Source organism: Chrysemys picta, chromosome 9 (assembly GCF_011386835.1).
Source record: "Chrysemys picta bellii isolate R12L10 chromosome 9, ASM1138683v2, whole genome shotgun sequence".
NCBI classification, from domain to species: domain Eukaryota; kingdom Metazoa; phylum Chordata; order Testudines; family Emydidae; genus Chrysemys; species Chrysemys picta.
The window spans coordinates 49,087,593-49,100,865 of record NC_088799.1 but is presented as its reverse complement, the minus strand read 5'-3'; the positions used below and the strand labels follow the sequence as shown (position 1 = coordinate 49,100,865).

Below are 13,273 nucleotides of genomic sequence, written 5' to 3'. Positions count from 1 at the left end.
CACACACACTTTGTTTTTTCCTGGCTTTTGGGGGGGCGGAAATCAGGAAGAGATGAAAACACTAATCTTTCTGTTGACCTTGCTTAAATAGCGGTATATATATATATATATATGCGCGCGCGCCTGCCTCTAGTTGACATTTTGGAAAGCGTACGCAAAAGTTGTTCAGTCATATCCAAGAATGAAGGGAAATACACATTTTACCTGTGCTAAAAAAAGTTTCCCAAGTTTAATTCAGAAGCATTAGCACCTACAGGCTTTGGAACATGGACTTGAAATTTGGTGGTGTTTGCATTAGTGTCAGATGTGCCTGACTTTTGCTTTCCCTATGAAAAATCCACCCAAATTTGACCAAGTTATATGCAGATGCTCAGAGCTTTGTTAGAGGCTGGCAGCTCTGTTCTCCAAAGAACCTGCCTGCAATGAGCATGCTCCACTAGGGTGACCAGACAGTAAGTGTGATACATCAGGACAGGGGCTGAAGGGTAATAGGCACTTATATAAGACAAAGCCCCATATATCAGGACTGTCCCTATAAAATCGGGACATCTGGTCACCCTATGCTCCACCCACACACAGTTCCTATGTCCCTAGTGGACACACAAATCTCACTGAGGCCTGTGGCTGCTGCAAGTGCTCAGCATATCTTCTTCATAAATTCCAAAGCCAAAAGGGACTACTGTGATCATGTAGTCTCACCTCCTGTGTAACACAAACCATAGAATTTCCCCAAAATAATTCTTAGAGCATATATTTTAGAAAAACATCCAATCTTGATTTAAGAATTACCAGTTATGGAGAATCCACCATAACCCTTGATAAATTGCTCCACTGATTAACTACTCACTGTTAATTTACACCTTATTTCAAGCCTGAATTTGTCTGGCTTCAACTTTCAGCCATTGGGTTGTGTTATACATTTCTCTGCTAGACTGAAGAGCCTATTATCAAATATTTGTTCCCAATCTAGATAATTATAGACTGTAATCAAGTCACCCCTTATGCTCTTTGTTCAGCTAAACAGATTGAGCTCCTTCAGTCTGTCACTATGAGGCATGTTTTCTAATCCTTTCATCATTCTTGAGGCTCTTCTCTGAACCTCTCTAATTTATCAACATCCTTCCAGAATTGTGGAAAACAGAACTGGACACAGTATTGAAGCAGCAGTCACACCAGTGCCAACTACAGAGGCAATATAACCTCTCTACTCCTACTCGAGATTCCCCTGTTTATGCATTGGCTCATTTGGCACAGTGTCCTACTGGGAGCTCCTCATGTTCAGCTTGATTATCCATCAATATCCCCAATCCTTTTCAGAGTCACTGTTTCCCAGGATCAGAGGGGTAGCCGTGTTAGTCTGAATCTGTAAAAAGCAACAGAGGGTCCTGTGGCACCTTTAAGACTAACAGAAGTATTGGAGCATAAGCTTTCGTGGGTGAATGCCCACTTCATCAGATGCAAGTAAGGGAAATTTCCAGAGGCAGGTATAAATCAATATGGAGATAACGAGGTTAGTTCAATCAGGGAGGGTGAGGTGCTCTGCTAGCAGTTGAGGTGTGAACACCAAGGGAGGAGAAACTGCTTCTGTAGTTGGATAGCCATTCACAGTCTTTGTTTAATCCTGATCTGATTGTGTCAAATTTGCAAATGAACTGGAGCTCAGCAGTTTCTCTTTGGAGTCTGGTCCTGAAGTTTTTTTTGCTGTAAGATGGCTACCTTTACATCTGCTATTGTGTGGCCAAGGAGGTTGAAGTGTTCTCCTATAGGTTTTTGTATATTGCCATTCCTGATATCTGACTTGTGTCCATTTATCCTCTTGCATAGTGACTGTCCAGTTGGGCCAATGTACATAGCAGAGGGGCATTGCTGGCACATGATGGCATATATAACATTGGTGGACGTGCAGGTGAATGAGCCGGTGATGTTGTAGCTGATCTGGTTAGGTCCTGTGATGGTGTTGCTGGTGTAGATATGTGGGCAGAGTTGGCATTGAGGTTTGTTGCATGGGTATTCCACTGGTGTGTGGGATGTTTGTGTAGAGAGCCTCTACATCCATGGTGGCTAGGATGGTGTTTTCTGGGAGGTCACCAATGCATTGTAGTGACCTCCCAGAAAACACCATCCTAGCCACCATGGATGTAGAGGCTCTCTACACAAACATCCCACACACCAATGGAATACAAGCTGTCAGGAACAGTATCCCTGATGATGACACAGCACAACTTGTTGCTGAGCTCTGTGACTTTATCCTCACGCACAATTATTTCAAATTTGGTGACAATATATACCTCCAGACCAGTGGCACCGCCATGGGCACCCGCCTGGCCCCACAATATGCCAACATTTTTATGGCTGACCTGGAACAATGCTTCCTCAGCTCTCGTCCACTCACGCCCCTTCTCTACCTATGCTACATTGATGACATCTTCATCATCTGGACCCATGGGAAAGAGACCCTGGAAGAATTCCACCATGATTTCAACAGCTTCCACCACACCATCAACCTCAGCCTGGACCAATCTACACAGGAGGTCCACTTCCTAGACACTACAGTACAAATAAGCGATGGCCACGTTAACACCACCCTATACCGAAAACCCACCGACCGCTACGCCTACCTTCATGCCTCCAGCTTCCACCCCGGACACACCACACGATCCATCGTCTACAGCCAAGCGCTGAGATACAACCACATCTGCTCCAACCCCTCAGACAGAGACCAACACCTACAAGATCTTCACCAAGCATTCTCAAAACTACGATACCCCCACAAGGAAATAAAGAAACAAATCTACAGAGCCAGATGTGTACCCAGAAGCCTCCTGCTACAAGACAGGCCCAAAAAAGAAACCAACAGAACTCCACTGGCCATCACCTACAGTCCTCAGCTTAAACCTCTTCAATGCATCATCAGTGATCTACAACCCATCCTGGATAATGATCCCTCACTTTAACAGACCTTGGGAGGCAGGCCAGTCCTCGCCCACGGACAACCCACCAACCTTAAGCATATTCTCACCAGCAACCACGCACCGCACCATAACAACTCTAACTCAGGAACCAACCCATGCAACAAACCTCGAAGCAGTTTCTCCTCCCTTGGTGTTCACACCTCAACTGCTAGCAGAGCACCTCACCCTCCCTGATTGAACTAACCTCGTTATCTCCATATTGATTTATACCTGCCTCTGGAAATTTCCCTTACTTGCGTCTGATGAAGTGGGCATTCACCCACGAAAGCTTATGCTCCAATACTTCTGTTAGTCTTAAAGGTGCCACAGGACCCTCTGTTGCTGTTTCCCAGGATAAAGTCTCCCATTCTGTAAGAGTAGCCTACATTCTTTGTTCCTAAATGTATATGTTTACATTTAACCATATTAAAAAGCATAATGTTTGCTTGCGCCTGCTTACCAAGCAATCCAGATCACCCTGTATCAATGACCTATCCTCTTTATTATTTACCACTCCCCCATTTGTTGTGTCGCCTGCAAACTATCAATGATAATTTTAGGTTTTCTTCCAGGTCATTAATAAAAATGTTTAATAGTATAGGGTCAAAAACTCTGTGGGAACCTAGTAAAAACACCCACTCCATGATGATTCCCTGTTTAAAATTATATTTAGAGACCTATCAGTTAGCCAGTTTTTAATCCATTTAATATGTGCCATGTTAATTAGATATCGTTCTTTTTTTAATTAACATGTTGTGCGGTACCAAGTCAAATGCCTCACAGAAGTCTAAGGCCCTGTCTACACATCAAAATTAAGACAAGTCGACATATAGCCATCACAGTAATTACAGCAGCTTTCCATGTCCACAGTGGCTCCTTCTGTTGGCAGTGCGGGTCCTCACCAGGAGCTCTTCCACCAACTGAAGAGAGGCATTGTGGGGCGCTGACAGACCCTCACAGCCCAGAGCACTAGCCCCGCTTCTGGGGCTGCCAGTCAGGAACCCTACTGTCACCTCCCAGTGAGGGATTTGAAGGAGGGAGGGGAAGGAGAGCCCGACAGCCTCCCAGTGAGGGGCTGGGGGCAGAGAAGAACCCTGACTGACAGCCTCCTGGTAAGGGATTGGGGGGGGAGAGGGAAGTGGAGTTACTAGGTAGATGTAGTGGGCGACTTACATCAGCGGGAGCACCATTGTAGTGTAGACACCTACAGAGTTAGGTCAATGTAAGCTGCCTTACATGGACTTAGGGCTGGTCTATGCTCCAGAGGTAAGTATATTACATCAACATGTTACCCTTCTCAATCAAACTTATCTCATCAACAAGAGATATCAAGTACCAGAGGGGTAGCCGTGTTAGTCTGAATCTGTAAAAAGCAACAGAGGGTCCTGTGGCACCTTTGAGACTAACAGAAGTATTGGGAGCATAAGCTTTCATGGGTAAGAACCTCACTTCTTCAGATGCAAGCAGTGAGGTTCTTACCCACGAAAGCTTATGCTCCCAATACTTCTGTTAGTCTCAAAGGTGCCACAGGACCCTCTGTTGCTTTTTAAGAGATATCAAGTTAGTTTAACAGGATTTATTGTCCATAAACCCACGTTGATTGGCATTAACTATATTACCCTCCCTTTAGTCTTTATTCATCCCACATCAGCTGCTCCATTATCTTGTTTGGGGTTGATGTCAGACTGACAGGCCTATAATTACACAGGTCATCCCGTTTACTCTTAAAATATTGGCAAATTAGCTTTCTTCCAGTCTTCTGGAACTTTTCCAGTATTCCAAGACCTTTTGAAAATGAACATCAATTCTCAAGCAAGATCTTCAACCATCTCTTTTAAAAACCTCTTGGATACAAGTTACCTGGACCTACGGATTTAAAAATTTTAAAAGTATTGGCTGCCTCCACCACCCGGAGGCTACTGCTCTAATTTCAAGGCAGTCTCTTCCTTGAAGCTTCTCCCTCACATGTTGCTGCCAAGGCCCACAGCAACAGGCTCAGAAGAACTGGCTGTTTGAAGCAAACAGTTCAGGGGAGAACTGACCCCTGCTGCACCCCACAGCACTAGTGCCCAAAAGGTGGGCGAAAGCAAGAGGTGAGACTCCAGGTCCCCAAAGGGGAAGGGTGAGTGAGAAAGGAGTGCATATAAGTACCATGGGGAGGAGTGCAGTGAGAAAGAGGCAGGATGCAGTGTCCAGAACATAGGATTGAGACAAGAAAAGTGGATAGAAGGGGTAGGGGTGTGGGGAGAACTGTCTACAGTGGGAACAAAGAGCTAATTTGACAAAAAGGGAGGAAACAAAATGCATTTATTTAAATTGTCTTTAATGCAATATTTAACTTCACTAACTGAAGAGCACATTCTGCAGTCAGACTAGATTGTAAGATTCACTTCTTGCCGGTGAATTTTATTCCCAGCCCACAGCCTGAGTGAAAAGGAAATGAAGTCCTCACCACAGAATGAGTCTGATCCCTCTGATCTAGGGAAATGCTTTCGATGATTAGTTGAGTTATCTGAAGAGGCTGACTGCAATTTTTGCTTCTTTTTAGACAATTTCTCCTTAGAGACTTATGGCCAAACTTGGCTAGAAAATGAGATGGGCTTGGGAAGGAACCATCAGTGAGACTGTGGACCTTGGCCTGCTCAAAAAGCAAGCGTGGGGAAAAGGAGAGTGGAGATGGAGTCTAATTTTTCTATACTGAGTGAGGACAAAGAATCTGTAACATATACACTTCATGATTTGGGGTAAGGAAGGGTGTCTTGATCCAAGTCAGAGATGCTGTTTAAACAGAGAACAACTTGAGGCTTAAGAGCCAGATGGGAGCCTGAGGTGTTTCTAGTTCTATAAGAGCAGACTGACTCAAGAGGCAGTGTTGTAGTGTGTTTGTGGACTTTCAAACCATTAATCCACAGAGGGGCCAGACATTAGCGCCAAGACACACTCTGGGACACATGGAAAAACAAGCTGTCCACGGGCAGTATGAGACATCCCCCCATCCCTTATATGTCTCCTGGCCCTCTGAATACCTGGTCCTTTCATATCTTCTAGTAAACCTAGTTAACATCATCCAGGAAGAGACAGTTGAAACGCAAGGAGACAGCCTGTCACAGGAAGTCAGTCCTGGGCAGCTCAAGGACTTTTTCGCAGTGTTGCTGTGTAAAGGTGGAGGGATGAAGAATTTGTGGACCCAAGTAGAGACAGGAAACAACCTTATAGCACCAGTCAACAAACCCTGAAAGTTTTCCTTCAAAATCTTTCGATCAACACCTTCTCCCTACTACTACTGATGCTAGGCTAGAGGAAGAGAAAAAATAGATTCTGCCTGAGCAAGTTGAGAGAGGGCTTCCCTGTGTTGAGGCTGAGTCAGAAGGTCAATACAATGTTCTATACGTACTAGAAAGGGAAGACTGTTGAAGCAGGGGTTGGACATATCTGTTGTCGTGATGGAATAAGGACAGAATTCCAATCAGACCTGAAAGGAGGGCACGTGCTACTCTTCTGGTGATTGTGAGGCTCTGCTACCAACAGTATGCACTACAAAGTGATAATATACTAAAACGTGATTGTGTGTTTGTATTCAATCCATGTAATACTTTCCAAAATAAATTCATGTAGAAATTTGCAGGGTACCTCTTTCTTTCCCTTCAAGTGCAAAGCTGCTGGGTTTCAAGCAAACCTAGACTACTAATGATAGAACTTCAAACTCAAGTTCACATTACTTACATGACACCTTGCAGGACTTTCTGGGGATCAGGATCAAATAATCTGTCAACATAATGGCGACTGCTAGCAGTTACTTCCTATGGAGAAAAAGACAATTTATACTTTATCAATCCATGCATTGGCAAATTCCAAATCAACAGCAATGCCTAATGAGACACAAAACTCTATAAAACCTACCAGACAAGATTGTGATAGAACTGCACGATCACATTCAAATGCATAATATTTACAACCAAACAACTTCTAATTTGGGAGTTAACACTGTGTGAGAGAGTGCAATTTTGAATGGGATGTGCATATTTTGGTATTCATACATTGGGAATGAAAGGGAGTTGTACAGGCATTGTGTTGGCATTTGGGCATTCTAATGTTTGTGTTTGAGGCATACGAGTCATGTTTGGTCTAGATGTCAGGGTTGTCTTAATTTGCAATTTAACCACTTTTTTGTGGTTGAATGGAAAGGCAACACTTGCAGAACATTACTGCTTGGTTAACTTTTTCTGTGGAAGTGTATTATAACCCCACACAGGAAAAAAATTAATAAAACAGTTAAGGTTGCTCAAGAGGAATACCCACCTACATAAGCCCTAAAAACAAGGGAGTGCTTAGTTAAGGTATCCTTCTTTAATACACCTTACCCTCACACATCACATTCACCACTTTCATTGACAGAGTCTGCCTTTCTATAAATAAGTCCAACACACTCCATCACATACAGTAACAATACACACTGCATTCCTCACAAGACTAATTTAAAACTCTGATCCCAGAAACAACATATGTATCCGCTAAATATTTATGCACCAGTGATTAGTTATTTTCCCTTAATATGTCCAAGGTTGGTAGTGCATGCAAGTGACTAGCATCCCAAATCAACAGTGGCAGAAGGGAAGAAGGGGGGGAAAGCTTCCACTCCAAGCTCACGACGACATACAACGAAGTGTTTCCTTGATCTCAGCAAACTGTTCTCACCTTCCCAGAAAATGAATTCATCAGGCCACAATAAAAGTGGCCTAATTTTCAAAGGTGAAGAGCACCCACAGATTCAGCTGACTTTAATGGAATTTGCCGGTACTCAGCACTCCTGAAACTCTGACGACTTATTTAGGCTTTCTTAAACTAACATGTAGAGCTAACTACAGGCATCCAGTTTAGAAGAATGGATGCCAACCTGGAAAAATGGTATTGTTTGCCAGCTGAGCCTATTCCCTTTATTGAGCTTCTCACATTGCTCCCCAGTGACTTCCTTGAGGAATGAAAGGGAACTAAGTTCAATCATGCTTTTTGAGTGGGGAAATATTTGCCCTTGGATTTAGTTTACTCCTCTTTATCCAGCTGGATTTCAAGAATGTCCACTATCTTCCTCCCTACTGTCTCATGACTATCTGGGAGAAACAAGAAGAACCTAAAGGCCCCCTGATTCATTATGCCACCTACATTCTACAGGAGCATTTGGCTATCTGTCCCAAGGATGAAGCTTTTGAGAGTAGAACGGGCTCAGTAGTGGACTTTCACTGCCACCAGAAATATATCCAAAGCAAACCCTAATTGTGTATAGATGCAAAATGAAGACCTCCCAATAAGTGCTGATTCTAATCTTGACTGTCCTTTAGCCTATTGACTAGCACTAACCCTGCCACACAAAAGTTAACTTGTTCACTCACTGCTGGGAAGAACATCTCATCACCAATATCCATAAGAAGCAGTCTGTCAAACCTCCACAGATTTTTCATAGTTATTGTTACCAGAATTTATTTGCTCACAATTTCAAATATATATCCTTCTATCTTGTAAGGAGTAGCGAAAAGAAATTGTAATACAAAAAACAAGTAGTAACTGGGGTATAACCTTGGCACTATTCTATTCAAACACAAGTAGCACTTATCTTCACGCTACTGAAAAGCTTAATAATAAAAATTAAAGACAGAGATACTTCAGCTTTTAAGGTACCCATTTCAGACTGGCAAGTAGGATTTTGGATCACAATGTTTTCATTTTAAGATATGGGACAGTTGCATTCAGTAATAAACACTGTTACCCAGAGGTGAAGGGGCAATGTATTCCTTTATTTTGCCATTTAAATAAAAACACTGCCAATTATATCAAAATCAAAGAAACACAACGACACACTTTCCTTTTTTTCTAATCACAATCTCCCACTTTTTCCTCAGTGCAATGGTGGGTGGCACTAGAGTGCAACCACCATGGGTATTCTGTCTGTTATCTCCTCCCTTCAGGCCAACAGGAAGAGGAAATGCTTTCATGCTAGGATTCCTGTTTTTTCCAGTCTAAAACTCTAGTGCTGTAGAGCGCGGGCAACATGTTGTCTACACCATGTCAGCACAGCAGCAGTGGATGAGCCTCTTCACAAGACAGCAGCAACATGGCCATCAGAAGTACTACAAAGAGCAGTCTTCAGTGACCAAGACAAAATTACCACTTGCCAGTGATGAATGGGCAAGGGAACTTCAAAAGCCCTGAACTGACAGCAGTTTTCATAAGCAAGGACCCTGTATCCCTATATATGGTGCGAAGTTTATAGTGAGAGTATGTAGACTCAACACCAATACAGGTAGAGGAAGGTAAAATGAGTACTTTCTGAAAAAGGGAAAAAAAAAAAAAAAAAAAAAAAAAAAAAAAAAAGAACCATTGAGAATTGAATATATCGCAACAAAAAGAACCAGAGAATCCTGAATATTTAACATCCAAGACATTGATTTTTTTAAATTAGAGTATCCAACACAAAGTTTTAGTATACAAATACTGTTTTGGTTCTTACATCTTTCCTCACATCTTGCTATTGGGCATCTATTAGCTACACAATAAAATACAGATACATACACAAAAGATCACTAAGTTATAAGTTTTCTGTCTTCGTAGAGGCACCATTTTCGTTTCTTTATTCCTTTTTTTCCAATAGACACATTCTCTCCCTCTTTCATGCTATTTTCCAATTTGTCTAGTTTTATCTATTTCCTATATCCCTTTTCTCCTCTATCCTTTTTCACCTCTTCCCCATGTCTCATATGTGCTTCCCCACCCACACTATCATCTCTTTCCCAGCTCTTTTCCCTTCAGTGCGTCCCTCCTAGATCCTCCCCAGCTCCACAAGGGGGTGTCTTATCTTGCTTGGGGCCCGCCGTCCTCGGTAGTAGACGAAGAGTTGGGAGGAACGAGAAAGCGAACTGAGATGGCTCTCTCTACCCACCCCGGGCCCCTGTGGTTTCTCCCGAGTCTCTCTCCCCCTCCCTGGGGACGCACAGGCGTCGGGCACTGGCGGTCACACTCACACTAGGGGGGAACTTCCTATCTCTGCACTGACAGGCACAGGCCATGATGGCAGGCACAGCCAAGCCCCTGGCTGCGGGCCCAACAGGGCAAGTCTGGGGGAACGTCCGCGCCTGACAGCACCTAACGCTGCTCGCCTGGGGCAGATCCACGCTGACCTCAGTAAGGGAGCCAGGGCCCCCGGCACCCGGGGGGAAGGGCAGGGGGGGCCAGAGCCCCCGGCGGCCCGCGCCCCTACTGGGGCTCCGTCGGGTTTCCCCCTCCTACATGACACCGCGCAGGACAAGCCGCCGAGCGGGCTCCAGGGCCCCGCGGGGGAAGGGCCGGGCACTCACCGAGAGGACGCTCATGCGGAGCGGCGTCTCCAGCACACACGCCATCTTGGGGGCGCGCGCGGCAACGACGGCACCCAACCCCACGCGAGGCGACCAGGGCTACCGCCGCCGAGCCCGGCCCATCGCCGTGGGTGGGGGAGGGGGCGGTACTAGCGCCCGGCCGGGCCACAGGAGTTGCTCTATCGAATCGGCTAACACCAAATCCAAACTCTCTGTCTGTGGCCCAAACGAGTGCGCATGCGCCCACTTAGGCCTTTGGCGCCCTGAAGGGCGGGGGGACGGATTTTTTCCTCCTGATTGGAGAGGGGGGAGAGAGTTACAGTGCGCATATGCCAGCAGCACTACAGAGGTCTTTACGGTTCCACCGGACTCCTTATTGTTTTTGTGGCTAGACTAACACTGCTACCCCTCTGATATGTGAGGTGGGAATGCAGAGAGGTGAGGTGGGGAGGAGGGAGAACAGGGAGGTGAGGGAAGACAGGGAGGTGAGTGGGAGGAGGGAGGGAACCTACGGAGGTGAGTGAGCAATGTGGTGAGGATGGAAGGAGGAGGAGCACAAGGAGGTGAGTGGGAGGAGGGAAGAAGCACAGGGCGATTGGGTGGGAATGGAAGTGCAGGGACGACGTGGGGTGGCGATGGAAGGGGAGGGAGCGCAAGGAGGTGAGGGAGCACAGTGAGATAAGGCTGGAGGAGGAGGGAGCACAGGGAGGTGGGGATGGAAAGGGAGGGAGCGCAAGATGGTGAGGGCAAGGACACATGCATAGTTCTAGTAAAAAATAAAAATGTATTCAATTCTGTGTACTATAAAAAACTAAATTAAGTTAAAGGATTCTTATCTATTAACACAAATAGAAAATATCCTTGACACTGGAACATGTTCATTCTGGTTTTCTACACTAAATCTTGGCAATAGAAATAAATTCAAATGACAGGGAAAAGACCACTTTTACTGCAGGACAACGGGTGTGGCAAATTAATGGTTTTTGGCTCGTGTTCCCTTACTAGTTTTGGGAATCTTAGGCTGAGAGTGTCATTCCATGGAATGCTCTTTACATATCTGTAATAGCCAGAAGATATCTTGGTGAGTTCTAACACTGGTGCAGTTACAAATGGTCTGTGATAAGTTTGTGTGCCAATCTGAAATTGAAACCAAAGAAATACAAGCAAATTCAAAAGTAGGAGCCTGTCTTGGGGAACACGTTGGGCATTTCCACTGATCATAAGAAAATTAGTCTGACTCCCCAGACACTTGCAGATATGCAGAGTTTGGTAGGGCTCTGCTCATAGTACAGGAGGTTCATTTATGGGTTTGCCAATCGAGCTTAAACCATTGCATAGCTTGGGTGAAAAGTGAAACCATCACCATAGTGTGATTTGGTTTTTAGTGGTAATGACACTTGTGACCCATCTACTCTCATCCTACCTGCAATTCAACCCCCCTTTATATTAAACATATATGCTAGTGCTTAGGAATGGAGGCAGTATAAAAGGGTAGTAGCTTATTGGTTTAGACATTCCTTGTGTTGGACATAAGCTAAGGACCCCAGCAAACCTCTAATATGCAGTTCCAGAAAAACTATGTAGAAATACTACAGTCCACAGAGCATCTAGTAAAAGAGCAACACTCTAAGACATAATTATACTCCATAGTTGATTAGCGGAGAGCAAGACTGGTTGCTCAGAGTGTTTTGAGGTCAGCTCCCCATTTTGTGTTGGCCATTTTCTAGTGTACACAATTCCAGAACTTCACTTTCTTTTGCAGCTTCTTGAGGTGTTCTTTGAATGTCAATGGTTGATCTATGTAACCCAAAGGTACATTGGATTTACCTTGTGTTCAAGGCTTGTACCATTCCCTGATATATGGAATTTTTGCTTAGCCTCACCCTGGGTAGTGTGCACCAGTAAAGTCACATTGGAGCCATGCACACAAAATTGATAGTGAATTTGATCCTATAAGATCAGCACAGCAACCTTGAAACTGACTCCCACCTACTCATTTTACTGCTTTGCAGAGATTGCACCACCATCGGTGACACAGACTACCGTCATTTGTGAAGCACTCAAATGCTACAGCAACGAGTGCCCATATGAAATACTGTATTGAGAGTAAATGTTGAATGGTGTGCAGTAAATAAGACAATAGAGCCACACACATTAAATAAGAATAAAATGAGTATAAGATATAGCTGCTCACAAAGTGTCATCCATTCTGTGCCCTGAAAGAAGCAGGGGTTTTATGGGGGGGGGGGGGGGGGGGGAACAAGTTTACCATAATGCATATGAACAAAGGGGCCCAGCTTAGGTTTCAGGTCCAGCTTTTGAGAATCCTTGACTTTGCAACCTGAACATTCCGATTCTGAAGCAGGCGTGTACAGTAGTTAAGACTCTTTTACAGGATGTCCCATGAACCTCTCTTTGTCCTACTCCTAGTCTCCTCCCTCCTCAACGCCACATCCCAGTCCTATGCCTTCCACTGGCTCCACAGCCCAGGCTCCCCACTACGCTACTCAGGCCCACTTCCTCATCGGTTCGCATTCTAACCAGGCTACTTTCTCCTTAGCTGCCAAACTAAGGGTACATCTACACTACCTGCCAGATTGGCGGGTAGTGATCAATCTGTCAGGGATCGATTTATCGTGTCTAGTGTAGACACGATAAATCGATCCCCGATCAGTCTGCCTTCGACTCCTTTACTCCACCACAGCGAGAGGCGGAAGTGGAGTCGATGGGGGAGCGGCAGCAGTCGACCCCACACCGTGAGGATGCGAGGTAAGTCGACCTAAGATACGTCGACTTCGGCTATCCTATTCTCATAGCTGAAGTTGCATATTTTAGATCAATCCCCCCCCATGTAGATCAGGCCTAAGAAGTTTGAGTCTGTGCAAACAACAATTTTCAGAGGTTCATAACTCTGACAGTTTCATAGGGACAGTGAAAGGCATGTCACTAACAGTAAGGTAACCCCCTCAAATTTTA

The 13,273-nt window shown here is 44.8% G+C and overlaps 1 protein-coding gene across 25 annotated transcripts in view; it reads right to left on the bottom strand.

Annotated features, from left to right (window-relative positions):
- The window catches only part of ARMC8 (armadillo repeat containing 8), a 206,221-nt gene extending 193,062 nt beyond the window's left edge, over positions 1-13,159 (bottom strand). For 14 of the 25 annotated variants that reach the window (XM_065556159.1, XM_065556162.1, XM_065556158.1 and 11 more), the window contains exons 1-2: positions 10,298-13,159; positions 6,675-6,751 (exon numbers count right to left, since the gene is read on the bottom strand). Coding sequence is in view for 15 of the 25 variants with exons in the window: in XM_065556145.1 (XP_065412217.1) it covers positions 6,675-6,751; positions 10,298-10,342 (122 nt within the window). In the remaining 10 variants the exon portion in view is untranslated. Of the gene's footprint in view, positions 1-6,674; positions 6,752-9,515; positions 10,088-10,120; positions 10,252-10,297 lie in introns of those variants that run through there. The other 11 variants (XR_010590141.1, XM_065556146.1, XM_065556154.1 and 8 more) reach the window with 5 other exon arrangements.
- Between the last annotated feature and the right edge of the window lie 114 nt (positions 13,160-13,273).